Raw genomic sequence first — 23101 nt, forward strand, 5'->3', positions numbered from 1 at the left:
TTCCCCATCCTTTCGCCATGAAGTGTTGGGACCTGATGCCATGATCTTAGTTTTCTGAATATTGAGTTTTAAGCCAAATTTTTCACTAAAAAAATCTTGCCTGCCAATACAGAAGACATAAGAGACAAGGGTTCGATTCCTGGGTCGCGAAGATCTCTTGGAGGAGGGCATGGTAACCTACTCCAAGATCCTTGACTGGAGAACCCCATGGACAGAGGAGCCTGGTGGGCTACATCCATAGGGTTGAAAAGAGTCAGACATGACTGAAGTGACAGCGCAGCACAGAGAAACCCTGACCCTGAAGCCATAGCCAATTGTAAGTAATTGTCAAATTCGCCACCAGAGGGCAGGCTTGTCCCAGCCAGTAGGCTAAACTCTAGAAAGTGGGTCCTGGGGTGCAGCCAGGGTTTTCTTTTAAGATGCTGGCTTCCACAGTCAAAGCATCACATCTTGGCAGAGGAAATGGCTAGCACGTGGGTCTCTGCCTCAGATTCTGGTTGTCGCTGTGGCCTTGGTTGTTGCAAAGGCCTGTGGTCTTCCAGTGTCAAACAATAGCCCTGACGTTTATGGAGGGTTTATTCTGCACCAAGCTCTGGGCTCAGTGGTTTTATCTGAGTTAGAGATCCTATGGCACCCATTCAGTACAGCAGAGATAGATTCAGAGAAGGGTAGTGACTTCCTCCAAGGCACACAGCCTGCAAGTGGTGGAAATGGAAGTTCTGTTCGTCAGTGCTCTTGAATACTGCACTGGGCTGTCCCAGTGCCCAACAGTGTGATGCGCCTTTTGAGCTTTCTAATAAAATACTGGAGTCATAGGCTCCTGTCTTACAGGAGGAAACATGAAAGAGCATGAGGTTCAGATGTTTTCCTTGTTTTCTCTGAAGAATCCGTTATTCCAGAAACTGCCCAGATGAAATAAAAATGGAGTAGTTCCACCTTCTGCAGTAGTTCGCAATGTCTGGCCCCCAACCAGCAGCATCAGTATCGCTTGAGAACTTGTTCTAAACGTGATTCTTTCCCCTCTGCAGACCTGTCGATCCAGAAACTCAGAGGGCGGGACCAACAGTGGAATTTTAGGAAGTAGCTTCTCCAACCTCCACATCTGCCAGAGATGCTGAGGCTTCTTTTTTTTGAGAGTCCAAGTAAAGCAAGGATGTAGGAAAAAGATCTTCTCTGGATCAATTCCTCCCTTCTTTACACTCCGTCAGAGAAGGTCAGGAAATCCTCCACCAAATAGACCACTGCTATAGGTGGGTGAGCCTAATTGTTAATCTGATAACACTGTTTTAGTCTGACTTTTGAATGCTCAGTGATCCAGCTCAGGTACTTCTGGTCACTGCAGTGTTAACAGCCATTTTTCAGAGTGTGCACGCGTGTGTGTGTAAAGTCATGGAACACTGACCACATCGGGCAGCCATAGACTCTGGAATCCACTCAGTCCCACCTCCATCCCCAACCATTGTCCCTCCACCTTCTCAAATGCCTGGAAAGGACTAGCTACATGATTGAGGTCTAAGGGATGCAACATGTACTGAGCCCAGAGAACTCCTGCCTGGTGTCCAGGCTGCAGATGAAAAAATCCCCACCCTTAGAATGACCACATCCTCATTCCTGGACTATGTGAATAAAATTGTTTATATTCAAGAGGAACTTGGCAGCTGTGATGAAGGATTTTGAGATGTGGGGATGACAGATTCTCCAGTGGGCCTGACGCATTCACAGGGTCCTTAGTGAGGGAGACAGACAGGAATGAAGATGCTACACCGCAGTCTCTGGATGTGGAGGAAGAGGCCAGGAGTCAAAGAATGCAGGTGTCCCTGGAAGCTGGAAAAGGCAAGGAAACAACTCACCCCTAGAGCCCCCCAGAGTCTCCTGTGGACTTTTCATTTTTAGAGCTGTAGTTAAAGCTCTGTGTTTTTTTTTTCCAGTAGTCATGTATGGATGTGAGAATTGGACCATAAAGAAAGCTGAGCACCAAAGAATGGATGCTTTTGGGCTGTGGTATTGGAGTGGACTCTTGAGAGTCTCTTGGATAGTAAGGAGATCAAACCAGTCAATCCTAAAGGAAATCAGTCCTGATTATTCACTGGAAGGACTGATGCTGAAGCTGAAACTCCATTACTTTGGCCACCTGATGGGAAGAACTGACTCTTTGAAAAATACCCTGATGCTGGGAAAGATTGAAGGCAGGAGGAGAAGGGGACAACAGAGGATGAGATGGTTGGATGGCATCACCAACTCAATGGACAAGAGTTTGAGTAAGCTTTAGGAGTTGGTGATGGACAGGGAAGCCTGGCATGCTGAAATCCATGGGGTCACAAAGAGTTGGACATTACTGAGCGCCTGAACTGAACTAAACTGAAGGGACTAAATCTGTGTTGCTTTAAGACACTGAGTTCATGGTATTTGTTTCAGCAGCAATAAGGACTTTCTGGGCCTTTACCTAACCTGCGACGCTCCTTCCCAACTTGGAGCCTCACACAAGCCATCCTGCAGCCTGAGCCACCCTGGCTGCCCTCTCTACATGTCCCTGCACCTGGTCGGTCCCTCTCAGCCTTCTAGTCTCAGCCTAAATGTCTCCTCTGCAGGGAAGCCCTCCCTGACCAGGCCATGTCCTCATGGCCCCAGGACTGCTGTCATGGACCCCTTTACTTCAGCATACCTCAGGGAGCTCCCTTAGGACCCCACTGGCCCCTTGATTCCCCACCTCTGTGAGCCTACCCCCCTGATATCACCCTTTCACATCAGTATTTGTGTAATATCCCTTTCCTGCTGTACTGAAGGCTCTGAGGCCAGAGGTTGGCTTGACCATGGTTCAGGGGAGGTTTGCGGGATGAATGGAAGGTGGAGGGGGTATGAGGAGGCCACCTGGCTCCAGCTCAGCTGTCCCTTGTGTCTTCACCACAACCTTCCTCTATTCTCCCATCAGTCATTCATTCAACAAACTTTACTCCTGGAGGGAAAGTAGCAAGTTGTGAGAATTTGGTATCATGTTACTTCTCCGGGCCTCAGTTTTCCCTTGTGTGAAATGAGGGAACTTGGAGAAGGAAATGGCAACCCACTCCAGTGTTCTTGCCTAGAGAATCCCAGGCACGGGGGAGCCTTTTGGGCTGCCGTCTATGGGGCTGCACAGAGTCGGACACGACTGAAGTGACTTAGCAGCAACAGCAGCAGGGGTCCTTCCATTTCTCCTGACATACAAGTGTTTCTTTTGCACACATGTGATACCTTGTGTCAAAGGATTTATTTGTGAGATGAAAAAGAAAGGAACCTGTAGGTTTAGAGGAAGGACTGGAACCATAAAACACAGATCATGATTTCAAATTCCCCTCGGGTGAGCCTGATTTAAAACTCTGGGTGTATCTGCAGCTGCCTGCTGACTGGCAGGTGGTCTCCAGGTGGTCTCCAGGTGGGTCTCCAGGTGGCCCCACCTGTGCTGTGATGGGGCGACAGATCTCAGAAGTGTGGGACAGGCTGCAGGCGAGGGGGAGGCACCGGAATCGCATGCTCCCTCTGGGACATGGCACCTGCTGGTGGTCTGGGGTAGGAGGAAGTGTAAATGCTCTCTCTGAGGGTGACCTCTGGTGGTGGGAGCCATTTCTGCTTCATCTGTTCGTAGAGTCCGTAGTTTGTAGGGGGACCTGCAAGACAAACCAGAATCCGGGTGAACAAGGCTTAGAGGAGGAGGCCAGCATCCTCGGGACAGGAGAATGAATGGCTGGACTCTGGAGGTTCCCCAGGCTGCTGGACCAGGCACCTGGATTGTCAGTGCACCCGAGGGGAGAGAGAGTAGTAGTAGATGTGTTCTCAATCATGCCCAACTCTTTGCAACCCCATGGACTGTAGCCCACCAGGCTCCTCTGTTCACAGAATTTCCCAGGCAAGAATACTATAGGGAGTTGCCATTTGCTTCTCCCAGGGATCATCCCAACCCAAGGATCGAACTCAGGTCAGAGGTTTACAAGCAAGTGCTGGTCCTGCCAACCCCTGAAGTTCTCAGTGTGTGGCTTGCCTCCTTTTACTCAGGAGGGACCAGACATTGCCGGAGACCTTGGACAATTCAGCTCGATGACTTGACTGAGCATGACCCCATCACCTTCTGGGTATTCACTGACCCAGCCCAGTTGGGAAGAGTGTGCGCTTGGGAGAGTGATCTGCAGGAGAAACTCCTACAGAGAAATTCTCTGTAACAAGCAGCTCGCCCTCTACCCAACATCCCTTCATGTCCAAGGGTATGATAGAAAGACAAGAGCAAAGTGTGGTGGAAGCTTGCAATGGATGTTAGATCAAGCCACTCTCCCGGCAAATCTGAGCAAAGTCTTATTTCTGCAGGAAGGACACAGCCACACTCTGGTGAGCCGCTACCTGGACCTCCTCTACCCCTGATGTGAATCTTTCTCGCTTGCTATGCCCTCCCTCCCCGGGAACACTCTTCCTCCCAGTTCCTGCATAGCTCCCTCCTTCTCAACTCAGATCTCCTCCACAAAGACCGTCCCATGTCATCCCACCCAAATGAGAATCAACATACCTGCCTCACTTTCTCCCCATTACCCGCTGGTTTTCTTTTCTATGTACCACATATCCTAGTCCAATATGACAGTGTTTACTAGATCTTAGGTTGTCTTATTCATCGATAATATCGTCTTTTTAAAATTAATTTATTTTAATTGGAGGCTAATTACTTTACAATATTGTAGTGGTTTTTGCCGTACATTCGCAAGAATCAGCCATGTGTACATGTGTCCCCCTCAATAAAATCTTCTATGTCTCTTCACAGGGGTATAAATTCCCTGAGGGCAGGAACTCCTCCCTATTTGTCACTGCTGTGTCCCCAGGTGCTTCAGTAAGGCAGGCATCTGGGCAATACTCAGTCGGAGTTGATGAAGTAGATGATGAATCTGAGTGTGCCGCGATGCTGCTCTCTATCACCTGTGCTCCAGATAAACATGCTGCTGCAGGTGGGGGCTTCATCACAGAGCAACGTCATCCAGCATCACAGGGAGAAGGTGGGTGACCTGGGGGGTAAATAGGACTCTTCCCTTCCCTTCTCATTCTAATGCTCTGCTGAAGTCAGGGTCACCTGCTTGGGTCCTCCCACTAAGGTGGGCACACCTCAGCCCTATGTGCTTATGAACCCCTTAGAGCCCAGTAAAGGGGATGATCCTGAAAGATAAAAATACCGAGTAGAGGGAAGTCGGCTTTCTCTGGGAGCCACAGCAGCTTATGTCTGTTCCATGTGCGGAGCTCCGGCAAGCCTGGGTGATAGTTATGCCGGTTGTAATGGTCGTCGTAGGTGCTGATCAGATAGCGCTGTGAGGGCTCCTGGTGGTGGGTGATCAGGTGTTTGTATGGGAGCCCCTGGAAAGACACAGTGCACGTGTTACCAGTCGGAGCAATGCATCCATCTGGCTGTGGCTGGAGGCAGAAGCTGCCCGCTATGCAGTCTGTGGTGCTGATGGAGAGGGTCCCCACTACAGAGATGTGTCTGCCTGAGGCCTAGGGAGCACAAGTGGGAGACACATTTGTCTGCCCTACCCCGACACAGCTCACCTTCAAAGACACACCCCAGTTTGGCAGCAGTCAGGTCTCTGTATGAGGGGCCCCCAGCTAAGTCAACTCACCCTGAAAATGACTAAGGGGACACATTGAAATAAAAGTCAAGACACCCAGCTGAACAGGAAGAGCCTGTGCTATCTTCTTGCACGCCCCTGTGATCTGAAATTGCCCCCTTTGATTTGTCTTGAGTCTCATCCATCCAAGTGTCTATTTCCAAGGCAAGTGAAGGATGCTATACAGTAAGCCTGACATCTGTACCTTCTATTTCCATCAGTTACTATGGGAAGAGTCAGAGAATGCTCCATAAATTGCCTTGTCCTGCACAGGATTTAAGTCTCCCTCAGCTGGAAACTCAGTGAGTGATTTCTTCGGTGGGGAGAAATTACAAGGAAAAGAAAGCCTTATTCTCCTGACACTGGGACATTTGCCTGAATCACTGCTTTTCTCAAGAAAATCGTCTTGGTCCTAAAAGGGAATCCTAGGGGCCTGGTCTGATTTACAGGGGAGTATAACGTGGATTCCCAGGCTCCTCCTCTTGTCTGGAGCAGATGGGGAGGTCCACGTCTGCTATGGCCTAAATACAGTGGCTGCACCCAGTATTTCAAATGGTGGCTCCATAAACCAGTCAGATCACAATGCCAGAGGAAGTCAAGGGGGATGGGCACAGACATTAAGCTGGAGTTCCTAAGATCCACATCACCAGATCTGGATGTCTGGAGTATATTCCAAGGTCAGGAAAGGCAAGTTCCCATCAACGAAGTGTTCCCATCAACCAAGGGAATTTCTGAAGAGGCAACACAGCGGGGGAAGAAGAGAAGCCAGGAGGGATTTTCTTACTGTTTCTCTTGGTTTGGGGCACAGTCCTGCCTTCTTGATCATATAGACAAGATTTTTGTTTCAGTCAGAAAAAGTTGGCTTAAAAATCAACATTCAGAAAATGAAGATTATGGCATCTGGTCCCATCACTTCAAAGCAAATAGATGAAAGAAAAGTGGAAGCATTGACAGATTTTATTTTCATGGGCTCCAAAATCACTGTGGATAATGACAGCAGCCATGAAATTTAAAGATACTTGCTCACTGGAAGGAAAGCTAGACAGAATATTAGAAAGCAGAGACATCACTTTGCTGACAAAGGTCCATATAGTCAAAGCTGTGGTTTTTCCAGTAGTCATGTATGGATGTGAAACTTGGACCATACAGAAGGCTGAGTGCTGAAGAACTGATGCTTTCGAATTGTGGTACTGGAGAAGACTCTTGAGAGCAAGGATATCAAACCAGTCAATCCTTAAGGAAATCAACCCAGAATACACACTGGAAGGACTGATGATGAAGCTGAAGCTCCAATATTTTGGCCACCTAATGTGAAGAGCCCACTCATTGGAAAAGACCCTGATTTGGGGAAAGACTGAAGGCAAAAGGAGAAGAGGGTGTCAGAGGCTGAGACAGTTAGATAGCATCACTGACTCAATGGACATGAATCTAAGCAAACTCCTGGAGATAGTGAAGGCCAGGGAAGCCTGGCATGCTGCAGTCTATGGGGTCACAAAGAGGTGGACATATTTTAGCAACTGAGCAACAATAACAACTGTAAGCTAACAGAGAGGACTGCCTTTGTTTTTTGTCTGTTTGTTTCTTATTGCTCTAGGTCTTCATTGCTGTGCATAGGCTTCCTCTCCCTGCAGCGAGAAAGGGCTACTCTTCGTTGCAGTGCACAGGCTTCTCTTTGCAGCGGCTTCCTTTGTTGCAGAACATGGGCTCTAGAGCACATTGGCCTCAATAGTGACAGCATGAGGGCTCAGGAGTTGTGACACAAAGGCTTAAGAGCCCGATGGCATGTGGAACTTCTCGCATTCCAAGGATCTAATCTGTGTTCCCTGCATTGGCAGGCGGATTCTTATCCATTGTACCACCAGGGAAGTCTAACTAACTGCCTTTGAAAGAAAAGATTATCACTTACAATTTCTAAGAGAAGGGGTATGTCACATCTCACAGGGCCACATGGGAAGCACCAGGGTGAGTCAGGAGACAGAAGGAGTGAAGAGAGCATGGTCCAGAGTCTTCGTTCTGGTTTCCGTGAAATAAAAATATCTCCTGCCATATTAATTAACAGGAGATACACAGCCATCGATTTCTGCCTTCCAAATGTAAATAAGGGCTCTCAAAACTGATCCAGCAGATATGGCCACCACCACCTCCTCTCCCCACCATGGTGATTCCAGAGGAGTTCAGGGGAATGCAAGAAACAAGGGAAACAAGAAAACAGGCTTGGCCCCAGATAGCTGAGGTACATGTGAAAGGAATGGATTCAGTGAGCCAAGGGGCTTGCATCTTCCCATACACAGAATGCTAAATTCCTTAACTTGATACTTGATCTCTGATGCTCAGACGGCCTGCTCCCTTTGTTGCAAATGTGAATATAGCCTTACTTGCCTCCTGCTTGCTTGGAGCAGCAGTTTTCCCAGAGCTATTGAGATGCTGTCTCCCGGGCTCAGAGTCCTAAACATTTGCACCAAATAAAATAACTCTTTACTTTCAGGTTGTGAGTATATTTTTTAGTCGACACTTCCAACAGAGTATGGGCAAGGCAGGGTGGGCAAGTTTGAGAGGTGTAGGATTGCAAAATTCTAATAATTCCAGGGTGTCCCTGGTTGTCAGTGCCTGGCTCTGGAGGAGGGGACGTTGGCCTGGCATGTGAGCCTTAGATAAAGGAGGTGGTTGGAGGGATGGGCTGTGAATTGGTTAGTTTGCATCTGAAAGGCAGGCAAGTTGTGTGTTATCCCAAGAATTAGTCCTGGGAGGGAGAGCCTTGCCAGGATTAGCTAAATCCCTAAAATATCAAAGTATCATTAAATACAGAAAATTTTAAAACATGATTAATACATCTGCCAAGGGGATAAAATAAACAGGGTGACAATATATATCCTTGACGTGCTCCTTTCTCGATTTGGAACCAGTCTGCAGTTTCATGCCCAGTTCTAACTGTTGCTTCCTGACCTGCATACAGATTTCTCAAGAGGCAGTTTAGGTGGTCTGGTATCCCATCTCTTGAAGAATTTTCCATAGTTTGTTGTGATCCACACAATCAAAGGCTTTGGCATAGTCAATAAAGCAGAAATAGATGTTTTTCTGGAACTCTCTTGCTTTTTCCATGATCCAGCGGATGTTGGCAATTTGATCTCTGGTTCCTCTGTCTTTTCTAAAACCAGCTTGAACATCTGGAAGTTCACGATTCACGTACTGTTGAAGCCTGGCTTGGAGAATTTTGAGCATTGCTTTACTGGCGTGTGAAATGAGTGTAACTGTGTGGTAGTTTGAGCATTCTTTGGCATTGCTTTTCTTTGGAATTGGAATGAAAACTGACCTTTTCCAGTCCTGTGGCCACTGCTGAGTTTTCCAAATTTGCTGGCATATTGAGTGCAGCACTTTCACAGCATCATCTTTCAGGATTTATCACCTCCACTAGCTTTGTTCGTAGTGATGCTTCCTAAGGCCCACTTGACTTCACATTCCAGGATGACTGGTTCTAGGTAAGTGACCACACCATCCTGATTATCAGGTCATGAAGATCTTTTTTGTACACTTCTTCTGTGTATTCTTACCACCTTTTCTTAATATCTTCTACTTCTGTTAACTCCATACCATTTCTGTCCTTTATTGAGCCCATCTTTGCATGAAACATTTCCTTGGTTTCTCTAACTTGCTTGAAGAGATCTCTAGTCTTTCCCACTCTATTGTTTTCCTCTATTTCTTTGCACTGATCCCTGAGGAAGGCTTTCTTATCTCTCCTTGCTATTCTTTGGAACACTGCATTCAAATGGGTATATCTTTCCTTTTCTTCTTTGCTTTTCACTTCTCTTCTTTTCACAGGTATTTGTAAGGCCTCCTCAAACAGCTATTTTGCTTTTTTGCATTTCTTTTTCTTGGGGATGGTCTTGATCCCTGTCTCCTGTACAATGTCACGAGCCTCTGTCCATAGTTCATCAGGCACTCTGTCTATCAGATCTAATCCCTTGAATCTATTTCTCACTTCCACTGTATAATTCTAAGGGATTTGATTTAGGTTATACCTGAATGGTTTAGTGGTTTTCCCTACTTTCTTCAATTTAAGTCTGAATTTGGCAATAAGAAGTTCATGATTTGAGTCACAGTCAGCTCCCAGTCTTATTTTTGCTGACTGTATAGAGCTTCTCCATCTTTGGCTGCAAAGAACTGGACATGGAAAAACAGACTGGTTCCAAATAGCAAAAGAAATACGTCAAGTCTGTATATTGTCACCCTGCTTATTTAACTTATATGCAGAGTACATCATGAGAAACACTGGGCTGGAAGAAGCACAAGCTGCAATCAAGACTGCCAGGAGAAATATCAATAACCTCAGATATGCAGATGATGCCACCTTTATGGCAGAAAGTGAAGAAGAACTAAACATCCTCTTGATCAAAGTGAAAGAGGAGAGTGAAAAAGTTGGCTTAAAGCTCAACATTCAGAAAACGAAGATCATGGCATCTGGCCCCATGACAAATAGATGGAGAAACTGTGGAAACAGTGACAGATTTTACTTTTTAGGTTCCAAAATCACTGCAGATGGTGACTGCAGCCATGAAATTAAAAGACGCTTTCTCCTTGGAAGTAAAGTTATGACCAACCTAGACAGCATATTAAAAAGCATAGATATTACTTTGCCAACCATGGTCCATCTAGTCAAGGCTCTGGTTTTTCCACTGCTCATGTATGGATATGAGAGTTGGACTAAAAAGAAAGCTGAGTGCCGAAGAATTGATGCTTTTGAACTGTGGCATTGGAGAAGACTCTTAAGAATCCCTTGAACTGCAAGGAGATCCAACCAGTCCATCCTAAAGGAAATCAGTTCTGAATATTCATTGGAAGGCCTGATGCTGAAGCTGAAATTCCAATACTTTGGCCACCTGATGCAAAGAGTTGACTCATTGGAAAAGACTCTGATGCTGGGAGGGATTGAAGGCGGGAGAAGAAGGGGATGACAGAGGATGAGATGGTTGGATGGCATTACCGACTCAATGGACATGAGTTTGAGTAAACTCTGGGAGTTGGTGATGGACAGAGAGGGCTGGCATGCTGCCATCCATGGGATCACAAAGAGTTGTACATGACTGAGCGACTGGACTGACTGACTGAAGGGAATAAAAATCCCATTGATTCATAGTCACTTTGAAGAGCTGAAGGGAGAAGAGTTAAGTGGGATGGAGATGGAAATGGAGGCTGTGGCAGTGGGGGAACACAGGATGAAGGACCCGGAAGAGCTGATAGAACTGAAGTAACCATGTGAAAATGACGCTGTGTCCAGGCACACAAGCAGACTATTTGAACAGAGTCCCTAGGAATGAATGTCACGTTGCTTGGCTCTATTTTGTGTGTGTGTTGGAGAAGATATCTTAATTTTCACCAGATTATATATGTGTGATTGATTATCCCTTACAGCACGGTTTGTGATGGGGAAGCAAAGGTCTTTAAAAAAGGGCCCCTGATGTGTATTGAGATCTAGGCCACATACCTCATGTAAATTGATGGTTAGGGACAGGGAGCCTCAGATTGTGTGTTCTCGTTTTGACTTCTTTGTATTAAAATGCAATTAGGAATAAATCTGCCATATGACCCAGCAATCCCACTACTGGGCATAAACCCTGAGAAAACCACAATTCTAAAAGACACATGTACCACCAATGTTCATTGCAGCACTATTTGCAATAGCCAAGACATGGAAGCAGCCTAGTTGTCCATCAAAGATGGATGGATGAAGAAGATGTGGTAAATATACAATGAAATGTTACACTGCCATAAAAAAGAATGAATTCGAGTCAGTTCCAGTGAGGTGGATAAAACTAGAGCCTACTTTATGGAGTAAAGTCAGAAAGAGAAAAACAAATATAGCATATTAACATGTATATACAGAATCTAGAATATATATAACACATACACACATATGTAACACATATATAACACATATATAGCACATGGGAATATATATAACACATGTATAGCATATTAACACATGTTTATGGGAGGGAAGGTCCCACTCCATTACTCTTGCCTGGAAAAATCTCATGGACAGAGGAGCCTGGTAGGCTGCAGTCCATGAGGTCGCTAAGAGTCAGACATGACTGAGCGACTTCACTTTCACTTTTCACTTTCATGCATTGGACAAGGAAATGGCAACCCACTCCAGTGTTCTTGCCTGGAGAATCCCAGGGACGGGGGAGCCTGGTGGGCTGCCGTCTATGGGGTCACACAGAGTTGGACATGACTGAAGCGACTTAGCAGCAGCAGCAGCAGCAGGCATACCTATGGCTGATTCATGTTGAGGTTTGACAGAAAACAACAAAATTCTGTAAAGCGATTATCCTTCAATTAACAAATGGATAAAAATTTTTAAAAATAAAGCAGAAAGCAAATATAACATTAACACAAATATATGAAATCTAGAAAAATTGTATTAATGAGCCTATTTGCAGAGAATGAAGGAGACACGGATATAGAGAATGGACTTGTGGACACAGTGAGGGAAGGAGAGGGTGGGAGAAATAGAGGAAGTAGCATTGACATATGTACACTATCATGTGTTTTAAAATAGACAGCTGGTGGGAAGTTGCTATGTAACACAGGGAGCCCAGTCTGGCACTCTGTGATGACCTGGAAAGGTAGGATGAGGGGATGGGAGGGAGGCTCAAGAGGAAAGGGATATATGTATGATTATGGCTGATTCATGTTGTTGTATGGCATAAACCAACACAACACTATAAATAAATAAATAAAGGAACTACAAAAATAAAATAAAATTGTATTTGTGTCTTCGGTGCAAACTAATGCTAGTGGTTGGCAGCCCCATGCACCAGTATGGTCCAGGAATGCCAGTGGGCCAGGGATGCTAACACAGAACTGAGGATCTGACACTGTTTATCCTAACATGAATTTGCAGATGCAGAAGTTGTCATTGCTGTTGTTCAGTCACTAGGTTGTGTCCAACTCTTTGCTACCCCACGCACTGTAGCACACCAGGCTTCCCTGTCCTTCACTATCTCCTGGAGTTTGCTCAAACTCATGTCCATTGAGTCAGTGATTCTATCCAGCCATCTCATCCTCTGCCACTCTCGTCTCCTTTTTCCTTCAATCTTTCCCAGCATCAGGGTCTTTTCCAGTGAGTCGGCTCTTCTCATCAGGTGGTCAAAGTATTAGAGATCCAGCATCGGTCCTTACTGTGAATAGTCAGGGTGGACTTCCTTTAGAATTGCCTCATTTGATCTCCTTGCAGTACAAGGTAGATGAACAGTCAGCTCTGGCAGATGATAAAACAAGATCTGAGGAGCCTCCTTGCTTGTCTATTTGATTTGCTGACCAGCCCCTGCTCAGTGCCTTACCGACAAGCTACAGGTTTTAGATGAGACACTCACCACCCTTGGGTACATTTTATCTGAAAATGAAGGTGTTGAGCTGGACAATCCCTTGGGTCTCTTCCAGTTCTAAAATGCTCCATCCTGGTAAATATCCACTCCTCACCCAGAATTTAAGCAGAGGTAGGGTTATGTGGGAGCCTGGCAGGCTACAGATCATGCGGTTGCATAAGAGTCGGACACAACTTAGTGACTAAACAACAGCAACAACGATAGGGTTATGTGGGGTAGAAGTGAGGGGACAGACATCACCTCTATAAGCAGCAGACTGGCAGAAGAAGGACTTGGGGTGGCACCCAGATTGTAGTGAGAAAAGGGCATACTTGTGCACCCAGTGGGTGAACACTTACAGGCTTATTCTCCCCAGGCTGAGCCTAGTGGGTGGCATCCACAAGGGTTGATATAAGAGGAGGCTTTCTCACCTGTTTCTGTAAGGGCCAGGATTTCTGAGCTTCCAACACTCTCTCACCTAATTTAATAAATGTCTCAAATGTGTGGTCTCGCACCTGGGAGGCAGGTTCTGAGGCTGCAGTGCCCTGCTCCCTGCTCTGGAGGCCTGGAACTCAACCACACTCACAAGTAGGCACTCAACGAGTGAGAGCAAACTGAATGGCCCTTGACTTTTCATATGAAAGAACAGAATGCTTGGCCATCAGTGATATTATACAAACACTGTCTATGCAAACATCATCACTACTCACTTTTGGAGTGCCTTGTGTGATTCCTGACTACACTCACCCTAACTCAACATCTACCTTTGTTTCACACATCCATTGCCTACCTCCTGTTGGAAGGGTATGGAAGGATGAGGGAAATGGCCCAGAAAAAGTGCTGGGATATCCAGCGAGGGAAATGCCACCTGCTTGAGATCAGGTGGACATCTGCCCACCCAGTGAATATGGGTAAATGATATCAGCAGCCTCCCTGCACCACATGTGGCTGGGGAGGGTATTAATGAGACCACTCCTGTGTCCCCAAGAGAGAATTGAGCCTAGAAAGAGTCTGGTTGTTTAGTGTCTCCTGAGCACTGGGAGGGGGCCAGGCAGAGTGTGGGGCCCTGAGCCCTCTTACCTCAACTCTCCTCTTGCTGTACCACCTGGAGATCTGGTCAGGTCTGTGGCCTGGGAAGGGGATGTACTCTTTTCTGTAAATGGTCTGGGGGGTTTTCTCAGTGGCTTTTGTGAACTGGAAAAAAAAAAAAAAAGTTTTTTTCAGGACAGTTTCTGTGATGCCCCTTCTCAAACTTCCGCTATATCCTCTCAGTTCCCAACCACTGGAAGCTGGGCAGAGAAAGGGTAAATAGGCATCCTGTACAATGTGGACTTTGACTGTACCCCCTCCCTCTCAGTACTTGAAAAGGAGTGCATTCAGGGACTTGGCACTCCCGTTCAAGACCCCTTGGGAAAGCTGTTTGGTGTCACCTGGTTGCTCACAGTCTACACCTGTTCCCTGTCTCTCTTCTCACTCCCTGCCCCTCCTCCTTCCTGCTTGACTCTTCCCTTTCTTTTTCTTCTTTGTTTCTCGCTCTTCCCAACTCTATGCTTTCTTTCCCCTGAAAATGAAAGTGTTAGAAGATCAGTTGTGTCCAACTCCTTGCAGCCCCATGGACTGTAGCCCACCAGGCTCCTCTCTCCATGGAATTCTCCAGGCAAGAATACTGGAGTGGCCAGGGCCACCATGCCTTCCATGGTGTCCAGGGCTTTACCTAACTCATCCTGGGATGGCACTGGCCCATCTCAGTAGAGTGAGAACAGCCTCTACACTGGTTTTGTGTCTACAAAAGACACTGGGCACCCTCAAGCTTCTCCTTGGACTCACAGAAGAGGTGGCCCAAGTCCTCTGGAGCCCCATCATCGCAGTTGAAATAGAAGCCCAGAGAGAGAGTTTCTGTTGATCAGTGGGCTCAGAAGCTGACTGCAAGTAACACCAGAGAGGCACTCATGAGCCCTTTGAATTCCAACCACCAGTAGCACCCTGTGCAGGATGCCTCATCTAAACAACAAACAAAACAAAAATACAAACCCAGTCATCAGCAGACAGGATTACCATTTTACTCAGCCTTGCCCATCAGAGGAAAAACAAAGAAAGAAACAAAAACTCAGCACAAATCTCACCCTATAGGAAGCTTACACAAACCACTGGACCAATCTTAGGAGGGCAGAAACCAAAAGAAAGATAGAATTCAACCTTGAAGCCTGGGAAAAGGAGAACCCAAACACAATAAGTTAAAAAAACAAATAATGAAAATGCAGAGAAATACTAAACAAATGAAGTAACAAATTAGAAACACAGAAGTCCAAATAAATGAAAAGGAAATAAGTAAACAATCTGAAAAAGAATTCAGAACAATGATAGTGAAGATGATCCAAAACCTCAAAAACAAAATGGAGAAAATGAAAGAATCAATTAACAACATCTAGAAGAATTAAAGAATAAACATACAGAGAAACAACACAATTACTGAAATTAAAACTAATCTGGAAGGAATCAATAGCAGAATATCTGAAGCAGAAGAACGAATTGGTGAGCTGAAAGATAAAATGGTGGAAATAACTTCTGAAGAGCAGAATAAAGTAAAAAGAATGAAAAGAACTGAGGATAGTCTCAGAGACCTCTGGGACAGTATCAAACATACCAACATTTGAATGATAGGGGTCCCAAAAGAAGAAGAGAAAAAGAAAGGGTATGAGACAATTTTTTAAGAGATTATAGTTGAAAATTTCCCCAACATGGAAAGGAAATAGTCAATCAAGTCCAAGAGGCTCAAGGAGTCCCATACAGAATAAACCCAAGGACAAACACTCCAAGACACATACTAATCAAACTAACAAGGACTAAACACAAAGAAAGAATATTAAAAGCAGCAAAGGAAAAACAAGTAACACACAAGGGAAACCCCATATGTTTAACAGCTGGTCATTCAGCAGAAATTCTGCAGGCCAGAAGGGAATGGCAGGATATATTTAAAGTACTGAAAGGGAAAAATCTACCACCAAGATTACTGTACCCAGCAAGAGTATCATTCAGAATTGATGGAGAAATAAAAAGCTTTTCAGACAAGCAAAAGTTAAGAGAATTCAGTACTACCAAAACAGCTTTACAACAAATATTAAAGGGATTTATATAGTAAAGAAATACAAGAGAAGGAAAAATACCTACAAAATCAACCCTAAAACAATTAAGAAAATGGGAATAGGAACATATATATCAATAATTACTTTAAATGTAAATGGATTAAATGTTTCAACCAAAAGACACAGACTGGTTGAATGAAAACCAAATAAGACCCATATTTATGCTGTCTATAAGAAACACACTTCAGACCTAAAGACATATATAGAGTGAAAGTGAGAGGATGGAAAAATATATTCCAAGCAAATGGGAAGCAAAAGAAAGCTTGAGTAGCAATCCTCACATCAGACAAAATAGACCTTAAAATAAAGAAGATTACAAGAGATAAGGAGGGACACTACATAATGATCAAGGGATCAATCCAAGAAGAGGACATAACAATTGTAAATATCTATACACCCAACATAGGAGCACCTCAATACATAAGACAAACACTAACAGAAATAAAAGGAGAAATTCACAGTAACACATTAATAGTAGGAGACTTTAACACCCCAGTTACCAATGGACAGATCATCAATACAGAAAATTAATAAGCAAACACAAGTCGTAAATGATACATTAGATGAGATGGATCTCATTGATATCGTCAGAACATTCCATCCAAATGCAGAAGAATACACATTCTTCTCAAGTGCACATGGAACATTCTCCAGGATATACCACATCTCAGGTCACAAATCAAACCTCAGTAAATTTAAGAAAACTGAAATCATATCAAGCATCTTCTCCAACCACAACACTATGAGACTAAGTATCAATTACAGAAGAAAACTGTAAGAAACACAAACACATGGAGATTAAACAATACGTTTCTAAATAACCAACAGGTTACTGAAGAAATCAAAAGGGAAATTAAAATTTTTCTAGAAACAAATGATGATGAAAATATGACAACTCAAAACCTATGGGGTGCAGCAAAAGCAGTTATAAGAGGGAAGTTTATACTAATAACAATCCTACCTCAAGAAACAAGAAAAACATCAAATAGACAACCTAACTTTACACCTAAAACAACTGGAAAAAGAAGAACAAAAAAAATTAGTAGAAGAAAAGAAATCATAAAGATATGAGCAGAAATACATGAAAAAGAAATGAAAGAAACAACTGTAAAGATTAATAAAACTAAAAGCTGGTTCTTTAAGAAGATAAATAAAATTGACAAACTTTTAGCCAGACTCATCAAGCAAAAAAGGAGAAGAATCAAATCAACAAAATTAGAAATGAAAAAGAAGTTACAACAGACAGTGCAGAAATACAAAGGATTATAAGAGACTATTATGCACAACTGTAAAGGAGATACCCCTCATCCAAGGTAAGGAGCAGCAGCTGTGCTTTGCTGGAGCAGCTGTGAAGAGATACCCCACGCCCAGGGTAAGAGAAACCCAAGTAAGATGGTAGGTGTTGCAAGAGGGCATCAGAGGGCAGACACACTGAAACCATACTCACAGAAAACTAGTCAATCTAATCACACTAGGACCACAGCCTTGTCTAACTCAATGAAACCAAGCCATGCCTGCAGGGCAACCCAAGACGGGTGGGTCGTGGTGGAGAGGTCTGACAGAATGTGGTCCACTGGAGAAGGAAATGGCAAGCCACTTCAGTATTCTTGCCTTGAGAATCCCATGAACAGTATGAAAGGCAAAATGATAGATTACTGAAAGAGGAACTCCCCAGGTCATTAGGTGCCCAATATGCTACTGGAGATCAGTGGAGAAATTACTCCAGAAAGAATGAAGGGATGGGGCCAAAGAAAAAACAATACCCAGTTGTGGATGTGACTGGTGATAGAAGCAAGATCCGATGCTGTAAAGAGCAATATTGCATAGGAACCTGGAATGTTAGGTCCATGAATCAAGGCAAATTGAAAGTGGACAAACAAGAGATGGCAAGGGTGAATGTCGACATTCTAGGAATCAGCGAACTAAAATGGACTGGAACGGGTGAATTTAACTCAGATGACCATTATATCTACTACTGTGGGCAGGAATCCCTTAGAAGAAATGGAGTAGCCATCATGGTCAACAAAAGAGTTCGAAATGCAGTACTTGGATGCAATCTCAAAAACGGCAGAATGATCTCTGTTCATCTCCAAGGCAAACCATTCAATATCACATTTACCCAAGTCTATGCCCCAACCAGTAACGCTGAAGACACTGAAGTTGAACGGTTTTATGAAGACCTACAAGACCTTTTAGAACTAACACCGAAAAAAGATGTCCTTTTCATTATAGGGGACTGGAATGCAGAAGTAGGAAGCCAAGAAACACCTGGAGTAACAGGCAAATTTGGCCTTGGAATGCGGAATGAAGCAGGGCAAAGACTAATAGAGTTTTGCCAATAAAATGCACTGGTCATAGCAAACACCTTCTTCCAACAACACAAGAGAAGACTCTACACATGGACATCACCAGCTGGTCAACACTGAAATCAGATTGATTATATTCTTTGCAGCCAAAGATGGAGAAGCGCTATACAGTCAACAAAAACAAGACCAGGAGCTGACTGTGGCTCTGATCATGAACTCCTTATTACCAAATTCAGACTCAAATTGAAGAAAATAGGGAAAACCACTAGACCATTCAGGTATGGCCTAAATCAAATCCCTTATGATTAAACAGTGGAAGTGAGAAATAGATTTAAGGGCCTAGATCTGATAGATAGAGTGCCTGATGAACTATGAAATAAGGTTTGTGACATTGTACAAGAGACAGGGATCAAGACCATCCCCATGGAAAAGAAATGCAAAAAAGCAAAATGGCTGTCTGGAGAGGCATTACAAATAGCTGTGAAAAGAAGTGAAAAGCAAAGGAGAAAAGGAAAGATATAAGCATCTGAATGCAGAGTTCCAAAGAATAGCAAGAAGAGAAAAGAAAGCCTTCTTCAGCGATCTATGCAAAGAAACAGAGGAAAACAACAGAATGAGAAAGACTAGAGATCTCTTCAAGAAAATTAGAGATATCAAGGGAACATTTCATGCAAAGATGGGCTCGATAAAGGACAGAAATGGTATGGACCTAACAGAAGCAGAAGATATTAAGAAGAGGTAGCAACAATACATGGAAGAACTGTACAAAAAAGATCTTCACGACCCAGATAATCATGATGATGTGATCACTCATCTAGAGCCAGACATCCTGGAATGTGAAGTCAAGTGGGCCTTAGAAAGCATCACTACGAACAAAGCTAGTGGAGGTGATGAATTCCAGCTGAGCTGTTTCAAATCCTGAAAGATGATGCTGTGAAAGTGCTGCACTCAATATGCCAGCAAATTTGGAAAACTCAGCAGTGGCCACAGGACTGGAAAAGGTCAGTTTTCATTCCAATTCCAAAGAAAGGCAATGCCAAAGAATGCTCAAACTACCGAACAATTGCACTCATCTCACATGCTAGTAAAGTAATGCTCAAAATTCTCCAAGCCAGGCTTCAGCAATATGTGAACCGTGAACTTCCTGATGTTCAAGCTGGTTTTAGAAAAGGCAGAGGAACCAGAGATCAAATTGCCAACATCTGCTGGATCATGGAAAAAGCAAGAGAGTTCCAGAAAAACATCTATTTCTGCTTTATTGATTATGCCAAATCCTTTGACTGTGTGGATCAAAATAAACTGTGCAAAATTCTTCAAGACATGGGGATACCAGACCACCTAACCTGCCTCTTGAGAAATCTGTATGCAGGTCAGGAAGCAGCAGTTAGAACTGGACATGGAACGACAGACTGGTTCCAAATAGGAAAAGGAGTACGTCAAGGCTGTATATTGTCACCCTGCTTATTGAACTTCTATGCAGAATACATCATGAGAAACGCTGGACTGGAAGAAACACAGGCTGGAATCAAGATTGCCGGGAGAAATATCAATCACTTCAGATATGCAGATGACACCACCCTTATGGCAGAAAGTGAAGAGGAGCTAAAAATCCTCTTAATGAAAGTGAAAGAGGAGAGTGAAAAAGTTGGCTTAAAGCTCAACATTCAGAAAACGAAGATCATGGCATCCGGTCCCATCACTTCATGGCAAATAGATGGGGAAACAGTGGAAACAGTGTCAGACTTTATCTTTTTGGGCTCCAAACTCACTGCAGATGGTGACTGCAGCCATGAAATTCAAGGACGCTTACTCCTTGGAAGAAAAGTTATGACGAACCTAGATAGCATATTCAAAAGCAGAGACATTACTTTGCTGACTAAGGTCCGTCTAGTCAAGGCTATGGTTTTTCCTGTGGTCATGTATGGATGTGAGAGTTGGACTGTGAAAAAAGCTGAGCGCCAAAGAATTGATGGTTTTGAACTGTGGTGTTGGAGAAGATTCTTGAGAGTCCCTTGGACTGCAAGGAGATCCAACCAGTCCATTCTGAAGGAGATCAACCCTGGGATTCCTTTGGAAGGAATGATGCTAAAGCTGAAGCTTCTGTACTTTGGCCACCTCATGCAAAGAGTTGACTCATTGGAAAAGACTTTGATGCTGGGAGGGATTGGGGACAGGAGGAGAAGGGGATGACCGAGGATGAGATGGCTGGATGGCATCACTGACTCGATGGACGTGAGTCTGAGTGAACCCCGGGAGATGGTGATGGACAGGGAGGCCTGGTGTGCTGCGATTCATGGGGTCGCAAAGAGTCGGACACGACTGAGCGACTGAACTGAACTGAACTGAACTGATATGGCAATAAAATGGATAACCTGGAAGAAATGGACAGATTCTTAGAAAAGTTCAATCTTGCAAGACTGAACCAGGAAGAAATAGAAATTAGGGACAACCCAATTACAAGCACTGAAATGGAAACTGTGATCAAAAATCTCTCAAAAAACAAAAGCCCTGGACCAGATGGCTTCACAGGAGAATTCTATCAAGCATTTAGAGAAGAGCTAATGCCTATCCTTCTAAAACGCTTTCATAAAGTTGCAGAGGGAGGAATACTTCCAAACTCACTCTGGGAAACTCAACCCTGATACCAAACCAGACAAAGATAACACATAAAAAGAAGAACTAATGCCTATCCTTCTAAAACGCTTTCATAAAGTTGCAGAGGGAGGAATACTTCCAAACTCACTCTGGGAAACTCAACCCTGATACCAAAACCAGACAAAGATAACACATAAAAAAGAAAACTACAGGCCAATATCAGTGATGAACATAGATGCAAAAATTCTCAACAAAATTTTAGCAAACAGACTTCAGCAATGCATCAAAAAGCTTATACACCATGATCAAGTTGGGTTTATTCCAGGGATGCAAGGATTCTTCAACATATGCAAATCAATCAATGTGATACACCATATTAACAAATTGAAAGATAAAAACCATATGATAATCTCAATAATGCAGAAAAAGGCTTTGACAAAATTCAGCACCCATTTAGGATGGAAACTCTTCAAAAAATGGGCATAGAAGGAAACTACCTCAACATAGTAAAGGCCATATATGATAAGCCTACAGCAAACATTAATCTCAATGGTGAAAAACTGAAAGTATTCCCCTTAAAATCAGGAACAAGATGAGCATGTCTACTTTCACCACTATTATTTAACATAGTTCTGGAAGTCCTAGCTACAGCAATCAGAGAAGCAAAATAAATAAAAGGAATCCAGATCAGAAAAGAAGAAGTAAAGCTCTTTGCAGGTGACATGATACTGTACACAAAAACCCTAAATAATGAAAAAATTACTAGAGCTAACCAGTGAATTCAGCAAAGTTGCAGGATACAAAACCAATACACAGAAATCACTTGCATTTCTATATACTAACGATGAAACATCAGAAAGAGAAATTAAGGAATCAATCCCATTCACCATTGCAACTAAAAGAATTAAATATCTAGGAATAAACTTACCTAAGGAGACAAAAAACTGTACACAGAAAATTATGAAAGAAATCAAAGATGACATAAATGGAGAGATACTCCATGTTCCTGGGTAGGAAGAATCAATATTGTGAAAATGACTATACTACCAAATGCAATCTACAGATTCAGTGCAATCCCTAGCAAATTACCAATAATATTTTTCACAGGATTATAACAAAAAATTTCACAATTCATATGGAAACAAAAAAGACCCTGCATAGCCAAAGCAGTCTTGAGAATAAAGAATGGAGCTGAAGGAATCAACCTTCCTGACTTCAGATTATACTACCAAGCTACAGTCATGAAGACAGTATGGTACTGGCATAAAAACAGAAATATAGACCAATGGAAAAAGATAAAAAAACCCAGATATAAACACATGCACCTATGGATACCTTATTTTTTTTTTTTTTTTACAAAGAAGGCAAGAATACACAATGGGGCAAAGACAGCCTCTTCAACAAGTGGTACTGGGAAAACTGGACAGTGACATGCAGAGGAATGAAATTAGAACACTTTCTAACATCATACACAAAGATAAACTCAAAATGGATTAAAGACCTAAATGTAAGATCAGAAACTATAAAACTCTTAGAGAAAAATATAGGCAGAACACTCAATGACATAATTCGAAGCAAGATCCTCTATGAACACCTCCTAGAGGAATGGAAATAAAAACCAAACTAAACAAGTGGGACCTGATTAAACTTAAAAGCTTTCACACAAAAAAGAAAACTATAAGCAAGGTGAAAAGACAACGTGCAGAATGGGAGAAAATAATAGCAAATGAAACAACTGACAAAGGATTAATTTCCAAAATACACAAAATACACATATAGCTCACTACCAGAAAAACAACCCCCAAAACTGGAAATAGAACTGCCATATGACCCAACAATCCCACTGCTCGGCATACACACCGATGAAACCAGAATTGAAAGAGACACATGTACCCCAATGTTCATCACAGCACTGTTTATAATAGCCAGGACATGGAAGCAACCTAGATGCCCATTAGTAGACGAATGGATAAGAAAGCTGTGGTATATATACACAATGGACTATTACTCAGCCATTAAAAAGAATACATTTGAATCAATTCTAATGAGGTGGATGAAAATGGAACCTATTATACAGAGTGAAG

General features: G+C 43.4%; 1 protein-coding gene across 2 annotated transcripts in view; it reads right to left on the reverse strand.

The window, feature by feature from the left end:
• Positions 1–3225: 3225 nt before the first annotated feature.
• CFAP107 (cilia and flagella associated protein 107) overlaps positions 3226–23101 on the reverse strand; it is a 31659-nt gene continuing 11783 nt past the window's right edge. Inside the window, exons 2-4 of one of the 2 annotated variants that reach the window (XM_069546074.1) lie at positions 14054–14167; positions 5181–5358; positions 3226–3641 (exon numbers count right to left, since the gene is read on the reverse strand). In XM_069546074.1, the coding sequence (XP_069402175.1) occupies positions 3457–3641; positions 5181–5358; positions 14054–14167 (477 nt within the window). In that variant the 3' untranslated portion in view covers positions 3226–3456. The remainder of the gene's footprint in view (positions 3642–5180; positions 5359–14053; positions 14168–23101) is intronic. The other variant, XM_069546075.1, reaches the window with a different exon arrangement.

Source organism: Ovis canadensis, chromosome 12 (assembly GCF_042477335.2).
Source record: "Ovis canadensis isolate MfBH-ARS-UI-01 breed Bighorn chromosome 12, ARS-UI_OviCan_v2, whole genome shotgun sequence".
NCBI classification, from domain to species: Eukaryota; Metazoa; Chordata; class Mammalia; order Artiodactyla; family Bovidae; genus Ovis; species Ovis canadensis.